The sequence below is a fragment of the Sylvia atricapilla genome, chromosome 16, assembly GCF_009819655.1.
Source record: "Sylvia atricapilla isolate bSylAtr1 chromosome 16, bSylAtr1.pri, whole genome shotgun sequence".
NCBI classification, from domain to species: Eukaryota; Metazoa; Chordata; class Aves; order Passeriformes; family Sylviidae; genus Sylvia; species Sylvia atricapilla.
The window spans coordinates 6549136-6565967 of NC_089155.1; the positions used below are offsets into that span (position 1 = coordinate 6549136).

The window sequence follows — 16832 nt, forward strand, 5'->3', positions numbered from 1 at the left end:
TGAACACCAAACTACAAAGAAAAAAATATTAGAAGCAGAGGCAGCCATTAAACACTTCTCTTTACTTAACACAAGTCCCCGACCACAGCTGACTGCACAACAATGCCCATTCACTGGCAAGTTCTGCTTCTTACAGAAGAAATGCAGATTACAGGTAATGCCAGAACCAGGTAATGAGAAGGAAGCATTATTACAATAATGTTGTGGCAAAGACAGAGTGAATTATATGCAGTTATGTGGAAGATCTTTGGACAGAAATCTTAAAAAAAAAAAAAAAAGGAAAAAGTGGGGGGGGAAGCTACTGGCAGTAACATTAATTATTATAAATCTACTTAGACTACACCATGTGCCACATAGCTGTGCTGTACCATAGGTATATTAGTCTACACTTACCCTCTGTACATATGGTCCCCAGAAACCTAAACTGACACAAACCAAACCATCTAAAATTAAGTTGCTTCTGTCTACTTAAGATGGTATTTCCTTCACTGGACCCAATTTCGGGCACTTTCCTCTCTAAAATGCCAGAACTGATTATGATTTTTCCTCAGTCATTCACCAGTTTTACATAAGGATAATTGGATTGAAGATTGTGCAATTAAAGCAGTCATCAGTGGATGCTCACGTAGGATATCACTACAAAAACAGTAGCTACCAACCACAGGTCACACCCAGCTTGTATAAACTCCAGGCTAAGTAGCCAAGTCCAGTCCTGAGCCTTTCATTACTGGTGCTGGTGGAAGAGGATTTAGAATGTTCTTGCACACATTTGTAACCGTAAGCTGAACTACGCACAAGTGTGGAAAAGAAGAAAGAATCCTTATGGCAGGTAAGTTCATCCAGCCTGATGGCTCCAGACATCGCTCTTCCAATCCAGATGGGCAATATTTGCTGAAGGAATGAGATAAATTACATCTAGCTGCTCTCTCAGGAACTTTGCTTTTTTAGGTTAAGTGTATTTATTGGTTTTTCTATTAGAATTTATTTTCTTTTTTCTTTTATTATCATGGGTCTTGAACCTTTTTCTTTCCAGTAACAAAGAAAAGTAGAGTAAGAAAATATTTTTTTCTATCATATCAATTAACTGCTCTATCCAGTGCTTTTGCAGCCACCTAATTAACTACTGGCTAGTGATTGTGGCATCAAACTGCTACATGGAAATCCCAGGCTCCAAGATCAAATGAAGTCTGGCCTCAGCCAGGGCCCTTGGTGGCCTCTGGACTCCCAAGAGGGGCTCTGCCAGCTGAGTGCTGAATGTCTGTCTGGGATTGCACTCACTGTGCTCACTCTCATGCTGACTGCAAGGATCTCGAATTAGACACATGTGCCATGGGATACTCACGCACAGACTCTAGAGTTTAGCCTAAACATGTTCTTCTGTTAGAGCTTCAGACAAAGACAAAGAGAGCCCTGTGTGCAGCATGGTGAGCATCTTCAGCAGTGACCACCAGGCTTTTCCTTCTGAGCATGCTCCCAATGTCTGTCCATTACAGGATGGACACCCAAACAAATTTTTGGCCAATTGTACACTGACAGAATTACAGAAAATAAGTTTTCCTCACAGGCACTGAAAGAAGAAAAAGAAATTATAAGATTGAAATTGAAACTGTGAAGATCAAAACAAGGATAAATTTGAGATTCACTTGGACAAAAGACTGGCATCAAGCTTTACTGTGCTCTTGCCCCATATAGGGAACTTTTCTTTCTGATCTCCTGCACATATTCTCTAGAAATGCTTGTGGAGCCATGAACTTCACAAGGCAAATCAAACTATTGATGCAGTAAATTGTTAGAGCAAACCAATGTTAGCCACTGCCTTCTTTATCTTTCCTGCTTCTGCTCACTTCCCCTCTTCCTCTGTTGGACATCTTGTCCTTGCCTGTGACATTCCACTCTGACAGTCTTTAGCAGCACTGTTTAGGTTCCTCAACATCAGAGCCTCACTAATATCAAGCCCATGGTTCGGTTTCCATGAAATCCTCTATGCATGACATTTTTATTTGCAGGTATGCAAAATGCTCTCAGTTTCCTGCATCCATGCACAGCTCTCAACATGTGGTGTTCCCTGTTCCACAGAGCCTGGGCACTCAGGATACACATGGATAAAGTGCAGCAAGACAAACTGACTCCTTTTCAAACCCTGACTCCAAATGACCTCCAGAAACACCTTCTAAATCACTCTTAAATTAGAGGACTTGATATTAGGAATTATGCTTTCCATAGGTCCCTTTCAATTAAACATGTTTAAGCCAGGAAAATGAAGCGATGATGCAAGCAACACTCTTTCCAGGCATGTCACATGATGTGACCCAAACATCACACTCCTGCCAAATTCCTAAAATGTCTCCAGGTGACACTGAAGCAAGACCCTTAACCGAAAACACTCACACTGCTTATACACACAGACTACAAGAAAGTCACTTGGTCCAGGCCTTTACTGTCTGGCATATACATCGGAAATGCACATTTCTTCCAAAAAGCTGAAAAATTAGTAAAAACGAGAAAAATAAGAAAAAAAGGCCTTTATCAAGCCTTCACAAAAATATAACTGTGTGCTGCAAACATAGCAGAAAACTGAAATCTCCCCTTCTCTATTATTATAGTAGAACTCTATGGATTCTCTCAGACAGGAGCCCATTTCTTGGTTCAGTTAAATGATCGAAATGTTGCTTACAGCACCATTATTCTGCACAGAGTTAACAAGCTCTAGTCAGAGCAGGAGGTTTTCTTCACCTGAAGCTCCTCTAGAATATCATACTGGGAAAGGGCACATTCAAAACACCTGTTTTCATAGGGGACTCTGCATTATTCTGCTTTGTTTTTGTTTGTTATTGTGGGAATTTTTTAATTTACCAAGGAAAGAGAAAGCTTGAAGCTTTTGTAATCTGAGCTTCAGTGCCCCATTTTCATAATTGGGCAACCTATCATGATACAATAGAGCGACCCATAGCACTGCCTCGAGACATGCCACTCCTCTGCTTGTAATCTTTTTCCATCAGAGTGTGAATTAACACCCAGCTTCAAGCTACAAGACTGTAAATTAACTTAGAGACAAGATATGTGAGAAGATAACAAGCAAGTTCCACACTTGAAGATACCAACCTTCTAGCCATCATCTGTGAGGCAGTGTTTCCAGAATCAGCCTTGCATTTCCTCATGAGAGTTTTAATACTTCTTTCTGTAAATCTGTAAAGCTTTATGGGAGTTAGATATCACCACAGGAAAAAGAGAAGGAACACAAGGAATAGAACAGTCTCTTCAGACTTTAACAGTCTTACCTAAAAACAAAACTTTGATTTTTTGTTTAAATCAAAGATTAATTATCTGAATTTTTAATTTTTAATGTTTTTTTCTCATTCTGAAATAACCCTACAGAAAAGGGTTCGTCTTTTACCTGTTTGCCTAATTCACTGGCCTTTTTTCAATTTTTAATAACAATGGATTTTTCTTTTTTCCTATAGCACACAATGCCAGCTCTATATAAATATAATAAAATTAGTACAGTAGACACAATGAAAGGGTGTGCAAGCCTGAAGGAAAACGTTTTTAATTAACATGTCTTGTGTCTTTCTAGCCCTAAAAATAGGAAAAGTCAACTGGCAATCCAAACTAAATAAAGCTGCACACCACACCTCTGATTACAGCAGCACAGAAGTAATCTTGAGGAGAGGGCAGCCCTTCAACATCTCTCTGAACCTCAAAACAACTGCGCAATCTTGGGACAACTTCACCTTTATTGCAAGCACAGGTAATCTTCCCATGACAGTCATCTCATATCCAGGTTACTCCAGCTCCAAAATACTGGTGCCTTACAGGTCTACATGACCCATTCTTGAAAAATTAAGCTTTGTTTGTACTGGTTCACTCAGAATTCCTTGTCCTTTTAGGCTTAGCAGTTCCCATTTTAAAGTTTGATCTATACCTTAAGGCAAGAGACAGTCAAGGTAATAATTAAAAGCAGGAGCCATCCTCATTCCAAGGCCAAGGATGTATCTCTGCTCCTAAGGACATCCCTGCAACACTGCACGTTATCTTCATTCTGGTCCCCACACAGAATTCACCTCTACCTCTCACAAACCACCATTCCCAGTTCATTCATTCTCTCTGGCAGGACCATCTCCAGCAGAATCCCAGCAGACCAAGGCCATATTTACCCTTTCTGAGGAGGGTGCCAGTGGCTGGAGTGCAACCCAAGAGCCCAGTGAGCCTCGCTGCCTGAACTTCACCATCCTCAGCCCAGCCGATGCTGTCATCGGACGATACAAACTCCAGCTCCAGGTCCTTGCTGGGAACAAGGTCTCTTCCAAAGTCCTGGGCCAGTTTGTGCTACTCTTCAATCCCTGGTGTCCAGGTATGCTCTGACATATCACATCCTTCAAATAACTCATTGTTTCAGCCTGGAAATCTGGGTGTCACAGTAAAGTCTGCACCTGATGGTCACAGCTACAGGAAGCTGGTTTTTTGCTCAGCATCAAGGATCAAGTTTTTGTCCCTTCTTCAGCACTGCTAGGCATGAAAGACCCAGACTCTTGCTTGTAGGATAAGAAATCAAAGGGAGTAAATATTCCAAATATTCATTCTAGAATTTTTTTTCCTCTGATTTTTCCTCTGATTCTTACATTCAGTTGTAAAACAAGTTACATGTACCAGTAAGACACATACTGCCCTTATTGAAGGGATAGGAACGCAATCAGTTCCCCTGAAAGGAATTTCATGCTTATTTTACTCCCTTTTTAAATGGTTACAGAGATGTAGCAGAGAGTCCTAAGACTGAATGCATGAGCAGCCTCACCTGACTCCTAGCACTGGCCTCTATTTGAGATTTTCAGTTACAGCAAAACAATTTCCTTCCAGCTATCATGTCTCATTCTGCTTGTAGATGATGATGTCTACATGGCTGATGAAAAGGAACGGCAGGAATATGTTCTGAACGACAGTGGAATCATATTTCAGGGAGTGGAGAAAGATATTCAACAAGAAGCTTGGAACTATGGACAGGTAAACAGCACCATCTCTTCCAGAACTTTCAACACAAGAGTAGTGGGTAAATAGGCTCTAGGGGAGGAAAAAATCATTCTCTCATAGTATAAGAGTTCAATATTCCTCACTCACTTCAGATTTTCCTACAGATATGTATCTCATTTATCATTACATTACAGACAGCAGCATCAGGATCATTTCCCCTGTGTAGCATGTGCTTGTCCATAAATAAAAGAAACAAAGAATAATTTTAGTTTTCTTTTGCCTGCTACACAAACTGGTAAAACTGTACCTGGTATTTTTTGGCCCTTGTAGAGAGCAAAGAAAGCCACTGGGTTTTGCAAAGCCAGTGCATGTAAATATTTATGCTGTCTGTTCAGTAATAGGCAGAAGACACCAAAAGGATACCCCAAATGTACTCAACTGAAACAACTCGTGTTGAAATTTTTGAAAATCAGTTTGGCCCTCCAAGTGTAATCACTGCAAACACAGTCAGAACTGCAGCCCATCTCCAGTCACGCAGCCATCCTGCAACTGCCCAGGCCAGCCAGGACCATTCCTGGCCACTTCATGCCCTCCAACTGCACCAGCATTTGCAGACAGCATTTTTTATTGATCCTCCTGATCCCATGGCTGCTTTTACACTGATAAATGAAACAAGGCAAGAGCTCCTTTCCATCTCAGAGCTCAAGGGCTGTTCCTTGTCTGGCCACTTCCATCCAGCCAAGCACTGGGGCATTCTCCAGGCCCAATCAATGTCTAATCCACAATAATTATTTTTGTGGGTTTCTTTCAGTTCAGATCACCTGATATGAGGTGGAGGCAGCCCACGAGAGTAAAGCTTTCAAAACAGACAGGTGTCTGAAGAGGCAGGGCAGGATGTGGGCGGGTGTGACCCCTGCTGAGCCCAGCCCACAGTGGTCTTGTCTGTGCCACCAGGCCACATAATGTCCTTATGAATGCCAGTGGCCACGGCCCCACACTGTGCTGATCTTTAAAATACTATGGAGAGTTGGCAGCTTAATGGTTATGTTTTCTTCTTGGCTCGATTTTCTTTGACAGTACAGAAAGCACCTCTGTTCTCAACATCTTCCTCCCATCATTGGAGAAAGAAATCAGGTGGGGAGTTCATCCTTGGGTTTTCTTATGAAATTACCCTTACTGTATTGCTTGGTTTGATTCCAGTTTGAAGAGGACATCCTTGATATCTCTCTGGCTGTTCTGGATCGGAGCCTGAGCCACCGTGAGGACCCAGCTGTGGATGTCTCCAAGAGGAACAGCCCTGTCTATGTGAGCAGGGTGATCAGTGCCACGGTAAAGTCATCCAGCACCTACAGCTGGAAATGCACCTACCAACAAAACTCCAATCCACACTCATGTTTGAGCACGAATGCTTCAGTGTTTTATAGGTGTAGCCAAGCAAAAAATGGCTACAAAATAGGTAAAATGGAGGTTTATTCTTCTTCCCAAAAGTTTGCTCGCGACTGAAGGAATGTTTCCAAGAACTTCTGAGGAGCATCAAACCTCAGATGTATTTTCCTAACAGATTTTCAGTTCATTAGATCTTTTCACTAATTTGGAAAGCCTTTGTCTATTCTGAAATCACTTGCTAAGTTTTCCAAACACCAAGAGAAGCACAAAATATTTTGGGAAACCAGTGCTGGTCTGGCTGCATTTAATGTCTGAATTTAGCATTCTTTACTTAAGGGTATTTGTTCAGTGAGGTTTTTATCATTTCCTGCAACAAATAGTTACAACTTCTCAGAACATGCCCATCTTCACAAACATATAACTGCACAACTAGGCAGCTGAAAAGTTTACCATTTTATAAACAATACATGCCTCATCACATGCCTTAGCTGAGATTCCTCCTTTATAGCTGTGATATTTTTCAGCCCTTTGACAGCACTCACTTTAGGCATTCTCAGCTCCAACATAAAGTAAATAACTCTAGTCAGACGTACAAAATTACTGTAAGTACAAATAATTAGAGAAAAAAAAACTTAAAAATAACTTACTGCTTCCTGCTTACCACCACACTTGATACTTAAACAGGGCTCTACAGTGGATGTGCACAAATATATGCAACCACATCTAACAAGTTCGGGCAAGCTGTGAGTGCTATCTGCACATTTGCAACAAATGCACATTGTGTGGATTTCTCAAGGTTTCCATAAATCTCTTGAGAATGTGAAGCAGCCTGAATGCACAGTCTTGCAGAGTAATGACATATAAGGAGGTGAGATCAGTAGATGAAACAGAGAAAACTTAAACAGGTGTCAGTCAGCACGATCAGAACCACTTCTACTGAAAACAAGGCAGTTTTGAATCACCAGATTCTACAATCTGGTCTGGGTTTGATCCAGTTGTTGCCTTTGAGCAGACAAAATTCTATCTCAAATATTCTGTCCCACCACGCAGTCAGTGAGAACAGTGCTACCCACACAGCCTCACTTCTAACCATTTCCTTCTCTCTTTTCCTGTAAATACTTTAATTCTCTCATGAGAAAGACTCTTTCAGGTTAACAGCAATGACGAGAAAGGAGTGGTGGAAGGGAAGTGGAGTGGGAAGTTCCGCTCAGGAACAAACCCCCTGCGCTGGAGCGGGAGTGTGACCATCCTTCGGAAGTGGTACCGCGCCCGGTACCGACCCGTCCGCTACGGCCAGTGCTGGGTCTTTGCAGGAGTCACGTGCACAGGTACACAGGAAGGGATGGAAATGACAGAAATGACACCACAGAGCTGGCTCACTATGAGTTCTGCAGTCTGAGCTTTGTGGCAATAACGTTCAAGCTGTTTCAGCTTTGACAGGGAGAGTGAAAAACCTCTTCTCTCCATGTATGAAGGGTTAATCCTTCAGTTTACAGGTTGCAATAGGCATGCCAGCTTTGTGAGTAATCAAAACAAAAACAAAAACAACCAAAAACAAAGGACCTTTCCAAGCTGGGCTGGTGAGAAGAGCAAGGTTTCTTAATTCAAAGCTAGGATTCAAAGAAAACCAGTAGTCTTTTAACTCCATCTCTTCACAGTGCCAGTTTTCTACTGCTGTATCTTACCTGCTGGTGAGGTAATTTACAATTTAAGAGAGCAAGTTACAATTCTGAGGACCTGGAAAGGGAGCTGCAAGTCAGGAAAATATTTTCATCCTAGCAGTGTCCAGTAAGAGCTGCTCTGAGACACAAGAATCTCTTTGGGGAAAATACAAAGGAAAATGGAGAGATGTATCTCTGTAAGTGGAAAAAGAAATAAGGAACAAACAGAGAAAATGGGAGAGAGAACAGGATGAAGAATCAAAGATTAAAATAAATGGCTGAACCAAACTTATTAAAAAGGACATGACAGCTAAGAATGTCATGTCACTCGACATGTCTTTTAAACAATTTTGCACAATGATTGTGACTTGCATCATAGCTGGAAGGAAGTTTCTGAGGGTTTGCTTCACCACTGAAAATATACACTAAACTGTTCGACCAAGAAAAACACTTTCTAAATGTCTGCAAAATAGGTTTACAGAGCTTGTATGGTATTCTGTATTGCAGTGCTGAGATGCTTGGGAATACCTACTCGTGTTATTACAAACTTCAACTCTGCCCATGACAAGAACCTAAATCTGAGTATTGATAAGTACATTGACGTGTCTGGAAACAACCTGCACTTGAGTGAAGACAGTGTGTGGTAAATATATATATTTCTTAAATATTTCTTCCATTATATTCTCCACTAAGTAAAATATCCAGAATCACGTTCCTGAAAAAACACCCCAACCTCAATGCTCTCAGTGATATAAAACTTCACACCAGACCTTTGGCTTTTTGTTCGGGAATGTCCAATATTAAATTATTGACTCTGAAATGAAGTATTCTCCTTTTAACATTTCTTTTTCATAGCATCCCAACTTTTCTCAGAGGTATAACACAAAAAGCTGGCAAAAAGGGGGAAGCAGGTGCTCATGTAAGGAGTACAGCAGCTGCTCTCTCTACAGAGGAGTTTTCATTCACTTAATTAGGATTATTTCTTGCACTGTACGAATCAGATATTCTGTATTCTACCTCCCTTACAGGAATTTCCATGTCTGGAATGAAAGCTGGTTCATTAGAAGAGACCTTGGCTCTTTTTATGATGGATGGCAGGTTTTGGATGCAACACCCCAGGAAAAAAGCAAAGGTAACACTGTTGTAAATATAAAAAAGCCTGTAGATAGTGTTACTCCTAAGGATTGCCAGGGAAATTTCTGGACAATTCTCTTCTATAGAAACTCTGTAGATGTAGCATTTATTTGGGTGCACAAAAAAAGCAATACCCACATCAGTCTCCAGTAGGAGCTTTTCTGTCAGCCTCTGGATTGCTGACCAGCATAACAATTCTTCCTTTTATAATTTCAATTCTCTGCCTCCACAAAAGCCAGCATATCTTAAGCTCACTTATCTCACCCTTGCTTGTTTTAGCTCCTCACATCACACAGCCCCATTCCTCACTACCAGGTTTAACAAATTCAGTTTCCTGGTTCTTCTCAATGAATACCAGCAGTGCTGATTCCCATCTCTTAAGTCTGACTGTACTTCTGACCCGTCTCACAATCCCTCACACCCTCTCCTCTCTTTTCACCTGACAGCTTTGCATGCAGCCTTGCAGCCTTTGGTGGGTGAGAACATTTCTCACGGCACACATCATCAGAAGCTTTAGCTGTCCCTACCAGCCTCCTCTGCAGCCCCACCTTTAGATAGAAAGTGCATGTGGAATCTCTGCACATGCTGTTACCATATTAGATAGACATGAAAACAGAGTACTTGACCCAAATGTGTCTTTGGAGTGGCTGCCTCTCCCTCCTCTTGTCAGCATGAGGATTTATGTTGCTCAACTTCTCCCTCTCTAACACAGGCATCTATCAGTGTGGTCCTGCCTCCACCAAAGCCATTAAAGAAGGGGATGTGAACCTGGATTATGACAGCCCATTTGTGTTTGCAGCAGTGAATGCTGACTGTGTTACTTGGATTCAATATAGCAAGAAAAGAAAAGAGACAATTTATTCTGATACCAGGAAGATTGGAAAATTTATCAGCACCAAAGCAGTGGGGAGCAATTCCCGTGTGGATGTCACTGCTAATTACAAATATCCAGAAGGTAAATTCTTTATTACAATAGTTTTGCCACTGATGATCAGATGTGAAAAGAAGTAAGGCCTTTGTTGGACTGAGCACTGACTTAATTTCTTTACTTCTAGAGCAAATTGTGAATTTTCCACTATTGGGACTCCTTATCTGCTGATACTGATTCAATTGAAACAATAGCCATTCTGGAGAGCTGTTTGGGGAGAATTTCTGCAAAAGGGTTTTTTCACCCTTCTCAGTTTCAGAGGAGATGGCAAGTACTCTACTTTATGCAGAACTGAGCTCTCCCAGAATTACCTTTCTATTGCCCACAGCTTCTAAGAGGTGCCCATGAACAGCCACCTGGAGCTGATGGGCAGGTTTTACTTCCCAGCCTTCATGGCCATGTACATATATTTGCTTTTGTGCCAAAATTCACATTAAGATTAGACCTCACTTTTTCCTCTTGAGTGTCTTTGCCCTTCTAAGCTTCTCTAAATTTCTGACATCAGCCATGGCTCCACTGCACTGTATCCAGTACATGCACAAGATCTCTGACCATGGTACCCTTCGATGCAGGATCCTTGAAAGAAAGGCAGGTGTACAAGAAAGCACTGAAGCTGCTTGGTGTGAGAAGACCTGGAAAAAGAACTAAAATTCCAAGATCCAGAAGACGATTTTCAAGGTCACAGCCTGCACAACCCCCCAGCATCTCAGGGAAGCTGCTTCTTGACGCATCTCCTGTGATTGGCCAGGACATCCTCCTTACCTTGACACTCAGAAACTTGATCTCAGATTTTAAGACCATAAAGGTTAAACTGAAGGCTTTGGCCATTCTCTACACCAGAAAACCCAAGGCAGAGATTTTGCAGTTGCATAGATCTATTAAACTTGGATCTGAAGAAGGTAATTTTAATTTCATTACAGCTTTTATTACTGTACAAGACATAGTTTTCAGTTGTGGTCAGATCCCATGGAAATAAGAATGGCACAAGAAGTGTATGACCTGCAAACAGTTGGAGGTCAAGGTTATTCAGGGGAAAAGAAACACACATATTTTCCCTGTCTTAAGCATTTGCTTTCAGGCACTGACAAAAAGGACACTGAGCAGGGCGACCTTTTGTCTCACCCAGCACAGCCACTGTTGGTGCTACCTTATTACCTTTTTTGCTGAGATAATAACTAAGAAACATACACTGGAGATTAGTGAGCTGCTAGCTCCCCATAAGCAAAGCATAAAGAAGATCAAAGGGGGAAAAGAAAAGCCTATGACTTTCACAGCAGCAGGACAGCAACCACCAACTGCAGGAAGAGCTGTGCCACCTGCAGAGTGGTCTCTGCTCTGCTTTTATAGGGACAGTGCTGAAAAATGAGACGTAGCACAGATGAAGAGAGCTACCCCCTCAAGATAATACATAGCATGTTAGAACTCATTCCACAGTTCCAGTAGTAAAACTCTTTTCTCAGTATACTGAGTTCCATTGCCTTCCTCCCTGGCAGAGAGAGACTGACTGTGCAAGGCAGAGGTTGAACACCTGCATCTGCAAGGGCATTTAAACCAACCCAATTCTTCTGACCTCTGACCTCTTTGCAGGGAAGGAGCAATAAACCCCAGCTTCAGATAAATAAAAAACACCAGCAGGTATTGCCACATACATCCATCCTTGGATCTGTCCAGGTACCAAACTGTACCTGATCATTTAGTGTTTTATGTAAATGTAAGTAGAAGTCACCCATGAGCATCATTCCTGACTATTTGTGTCAACACCCACAAATGTGCAGCCCCAGGGTGATAAGAGTATTGCTCCTTAAAACACAGGTATGTTACAGATAGCTGGTACTCAGGAAAAAGAGAGGGAAAATTTGTTTCTGTTTCTATTCCAGTGAAAGAGATTTCTTTCAAGATCTCATATTCCCAGTACAAAAACTCTCTGGTGGATGACAGGAAGATCCTAGTGACTGCTGTGTGCCAAATCAAACGGGGAGCTTCGCTTCTAGTTGAGAAGGATATTGTACTCCAGGATCCTTTTCTCACCATCAAGGTAAAAGCTAGTCCCTTCTGTGACCCTTGAGAGATGTGCTGAGAAGCAGCAACTAGAATTCCTACTCCATCTATTCCTCATGGGAAGGAGTATGGGAAGTGAAGTCATGTCTGAGGGTGATTGGATCTTGTTGCTGTACTAATTTGCCATATGATACAAATGAAATACACTAAAAAAAGCAAATCTTTCCATGGCATAGCCATGCTGAGATATTCTTGCCAGTTCTTGTTAACGTGGCACTGATAAAGTTCTCAGTGTTATGACAGTTACTTACAACTTAAGTAAGTTTACCTAAGGAGAGACAGACAACAAACAGACAGACAAAGAAATCTCATCCATATTTAGACCTCCCCTTTTGTTAGAAAAGTCTGATCAATATCTACAGTTTATTTACGAAGACTGATTTTCACCAAAGACACCTTCACTGACCAGTTGATAATGTCTGGGCTGTGAGTCTCTCTATTCAAGGAAAGTTCTTTTAACTGTATCACAGTGTCACTGTCTACCTTCTGCAACACCTCCCAAGTGATTAATTAGAACTGGAGGCTTTCTCTTTTCTCCACTTTTAACTGACTTTTAACAAATGTTGTACAATGAATAAAAAGCAGTTCTTAGTGTACAGGAAAGATCCTATACTATGTTTGCCCAGGGGCAGCCCTGGCTTTGCATGGCCCATCACATCCCCATAAACGAGCTGAACTGGTTTTGGATAGCTGATTTAAATGCTGTATAACACATGGGATCAAATGCTATCTGCTCATCTTACTGTAAATAACATAGAGGGAATATGGTAATGTGCAGAGTCCTTCACGGCCTCCAGACTAGATTAGCTGTCCCAAACCACTCTGTCAGTAGCATACAAGAAAGGTAAGGTCACACACAGAAGTAAAGTGTGTTTTTTTGCAGGTCTGGCAATTTCTGAATATCAGGTTCTAGTGAGACTTCATAAAAAGTCTCTGTGCTGTGCAATGCAAATAACAGAGTCAGTTTATGTAGGGCAGGCACCTGGATTAAATTACTTCAATTCAGCGATTAAGTTTTAAGAAGCATTTATATTTCTGTTGATTGAAATGTCCCTATAAACATGGAGACAGTAACAGAGAAATGCAATTAGGCTGATGGACCTTTTGATTATGTTAACTAATATTACATGATTTACAAATATATACCAGATATACCAATTCCACATTATCTCAGCCAAAATAAGGTAATGAATATGTTTATCTGCTAATTTGCATTCTTTTTCCTGAGACACCGCAATTCACTTCTGTCTCACATCTCCCATGTTCTCCAATCCCAAACCTTTCATTTAGCCTAGTTAAAGCTAATTTAAGGTGCCTTCAGTAGTTAACCATATATGCCAATACTTGTATTTTCATTCTGTTCTCACTCTGATGAGTAACATACTCTGTGTTATACATGAAACCATGCACTGACCTAGTTTAAAAAGGGACTAAATGGTAGATTCTATGGCAGTTTGCTGATTCTTAGCCACACTGGATGGCTCATTTAAGGCTGAACTCTGTTGCCCAAAACTATGTACATGAACTAATTCCTGGCTCCTTCCTGCCCAAGTGATGCTAAGAGGGTAAGTGGTTTGCAATGGGAATGAAAGGAGAAAAGCATTAGGAAGACATGAGACTGATGCTGTGGCTGAGCAGAATGTTCTCTCTCTGTAGGTGCTTGGTCCAGCTGTGGTACACCAGCCTGTCAATGTGGAGGTCACATTCACCAACCCTTTGTCTGAGGAGGTGACAGACTGTGTCCTGAGAGCTGAAGGCAGTGGCCTGCTAAAAGAGCAACTCCGAATCCAGTATGTAAATGCTTCTGGCCGGTAACTTGTCCACTCTGGTGGGAAATCTGGAGTACCAGTGGGTTTTTTAAAAAGATTCTGTTAACCTCATGACTTTCATTTGCACCAGCCTTGGACAAAATGCCACTATGTCAGTACTCTCCATACAGCAGATGGAGTTTTTGCAACTCTTTTGCCAAGATCTGAATTATGGAATGCTCACGGAGTGTAGAGATGGCATACAGTCTTAAATTTGGGTACTCAGAAGACTACATAGCAAGAATTCTTCAGCTGCTTTAACTTACAAATTGCATTTTCTCTTTTAGTGTGGAAAGAATGGCCGCCATGGAGACTTCAACAGTGGAATTTGAAATCATTCCCTACAGGAGTGGCACCAGGCAGCTTCAGGTGGACTTGGTTTGCACCCACTTTTCAGACATTAAGGGATTTGTGATGCTTCATGTGGCTCCTGCTCAGTGATATAACCTGTACAACAGTTCAGTTCTGCATGTTTATGAGGCTGGTACAGAGTTCATGCATTCTTATGACTGGAAGCACAGAAATGAGATTACTCAGCCAAAATAAAGTGATGTAATATGAATGGAAACTAATAAAAAGGTACCACAGAGTATACTGCAAAGACAGTGTCACCTTTCTCATTCTCTAGCCTGCTTTATGGGCCTTCACACATACAATTACTAGTGGGAATCATTACATAATTTAACTTGAAGGACAGGATCAAGTGTGATGGTTTGCAGCATTAGGGCCTGTAGCAGTAATAGCAGCTGGATTTCCAAGGAACATAATTTAAAATCACTGGTTTTATAAGCTTCATGGAATGCAATTTAATTACCACAGAATAATAAAATGGCTTGAGTTGGAAGGAGTCTTAGAGCTCATCTTGTTTTAGCTGCCTGCCATGGGCAGGGATACCTTCCACTGTTCCAGGTTGCTTAGACCCCATCCAACCCGGCCTTGGACACTTCCAGGACTGGGGCAGCCACATTTCTCTTGGCAACCTGTGCCAGTGTCTCATAAACTTCACAGGGCAGAGAGACTTCCTAATATCCAATCTAAACCTACCATCCTCCACCTTAAGGCCAGTCCCTCGTGTCCAATCTCCCTATACCCTTGTGAAAAGTCCCTTTCCAGCCTCCTTTTAAGTCCCTTTTAGGCACTGGAAGGGACTATAAGGTGCTCCTGAAACCTTCCCTTCTCCAGCTTTATATCCACTACATATGTTTTATTCAGCAATAGCTATAGTACTATCCAAGTAGCTGACATACTTAAATTCTAGAATTAAATTTATCATTTAATCTTATTGCTAGAAGGAAAATACAGCAATAAGATACGGCAGCATTACAACAGAACTCTCTCTTTATGACTGAAAAAAATGAGAAGCTACAAAAAATAGAAAAGCAAAAAAAGGACATCAGAAAGACATATGAAAATTAACAGCCACTCATCCTCATCCCACAAATCCGCTTAAAGCAGATCACCATTCATGAGGGAGGCATTGTGCCACCCATATCTAAATCCCTAATGTGCCCATTCACTCCTCGCAAAGTTAACAAGCCAATATAGGAAAGATCTGAATTGCCCTATGACACAATTTGATAGTCAGTAATGTCCAGCAATGCAGGACCAGCTTCCCCCAGAAAGAATGTCCCATGCACACAAACTGACCCTATGACACAGATTAAACTGAGGACTCATTTAAATATTTCTTTGATTTAAAGCCAACAAAATCTTCAAAACATGTAAAGTCCTATTTTATTACATCAATTACAATATTTTGCCACCCAGACATATACTTATAATGGATGTGGAAGCTTGGTAAAACTAGTCAGCCCAGAGAGACTGGAATGAAGGTTGAAAAGGACACACACACAGAGGAATTCAGATTTCTCCAGGCAAAGGAGAGGGGAATAGGTAGCTTCGTACCTACCAATTAAGTCTTGCAGGATCTTGGAGAGTCAGGGTATACAATCCTCCACTAGCCTCAGAAAAGCCTTGAGGTAATGATGGTATTTCAGCAAATCTCATTAAATCTTGCAAGAATGCAGACTGACATAACATTTAACACCGTAGTATAACCAAAACATTCAAATTCTTTCAGTATTCCTTCTTAAATACAATCCAGGCAATTATTTCAGACAGTGTCACACGAGCTTGGAACGACCTCATCCTAATTAACTACCTGTAAAGGAAGCCGGCAGTTCAAAGGGAACCAGCGCTAGAGCCTGTGCCAAGTTCTAAGTTTTGCAACACTCGCTGGGTTTTCACAGTGTCAGCATTTTCATCTGCCCTCAGCAACCACACCCAGCTCAGTTTGAGTGTGAAAATGCAGATCTGGCCAGAGCCATGCAGGAGAAACACATTCTTCCTGCATGAGCCGTGAGACAACTGTTCAATTATGCTAATGATTATTACAGAGAAAAACATGTAAGTGCCTGAAGAAGGATTTAAATTGCTTTTGTGAAACCTACAATCTTTACACAGCTCTTGCTCAGATGTCAATAGGAGTCGGTGGAGTAAAATATGGTTAATTGTCAGTATTTCTCTTTATAAATATGCAGTTTAAATAAGAGCATGCCCAAGAGGCTGACCCAGCCAGTCCTCATTCCAGTCTGATCACTCTAAAAAAATTCCAATGAGCACTCTCTGATATGACACATTCATACCATGAATTGGTCTTGAAACTCACTGAAATCAGCCTCCAGGATGGTGAATATTTCTCCCCATCATTCTGTTCTTCTAAGTTTCTTGATTCAGATTTAAAAAATTCACTAGAAATAGTCAAAATTGCTGGTTTCAAATCACATTGCTCTGCCACCAAAGCCTCACTGCTTTACCTCTTGGTCTTTCCCTCTCCTGTACTCAATGTGGAGGGCACTGCTCACTGTAAAAGACAAAACTAAAGGCAAAGTA

General features: G+C 41.3%; 1 protein-coding gene and 1 long non-coding RNA gene across 2 annotated transcripts; one reads left to right on the forward strand and one right to left on the reverse strand.

The window, feature by feature from the left end:
* The first annotated feature begins 2398 nt into the window (after nt 1–2398).
* On the forward strand, nt 2399–15367 carry LOC136368440 (protein-glutamine gamma-glutamyltransferase 6-like). Its single transcript, XM_066330646.1, has 12 exons — nt 2399–3748; nt 4112–4351; nt 4880–4998; nt 6166–6294; nt 7502–7679; nt 8520–8655; nt 9041–9144; nt 9859–10101; nt 10647–10973; nt 11952–12109; nt 13789–13922; nt 14228–15367. Exons 1-12 carry the CDS (start codon nt 3556–3558, stop codon nt 14379–14381), a joined length of 2115 nt encoding a protein of 704 aa, XP_066186743.1. The 5' UTR covers nt 2399–3555; the 3' UTR covers nt 14382–15367.
* LOC136368441 (uncharacterized) lies at nt 10003–16481 on the reverse strand. Its single transcript, XR_010744847.1, has 2 exons — nt 15850–16481; nt 10003–10706 (listed from the first exon to the last, which is right to left on the reverse strand). It is a non-coding gene; the product is annotated as an uncharacterized lncRNA (long non-coding RNA).
* Between the last annotated feature and the right edge of the window lie 351 nt (nt 16482–16832).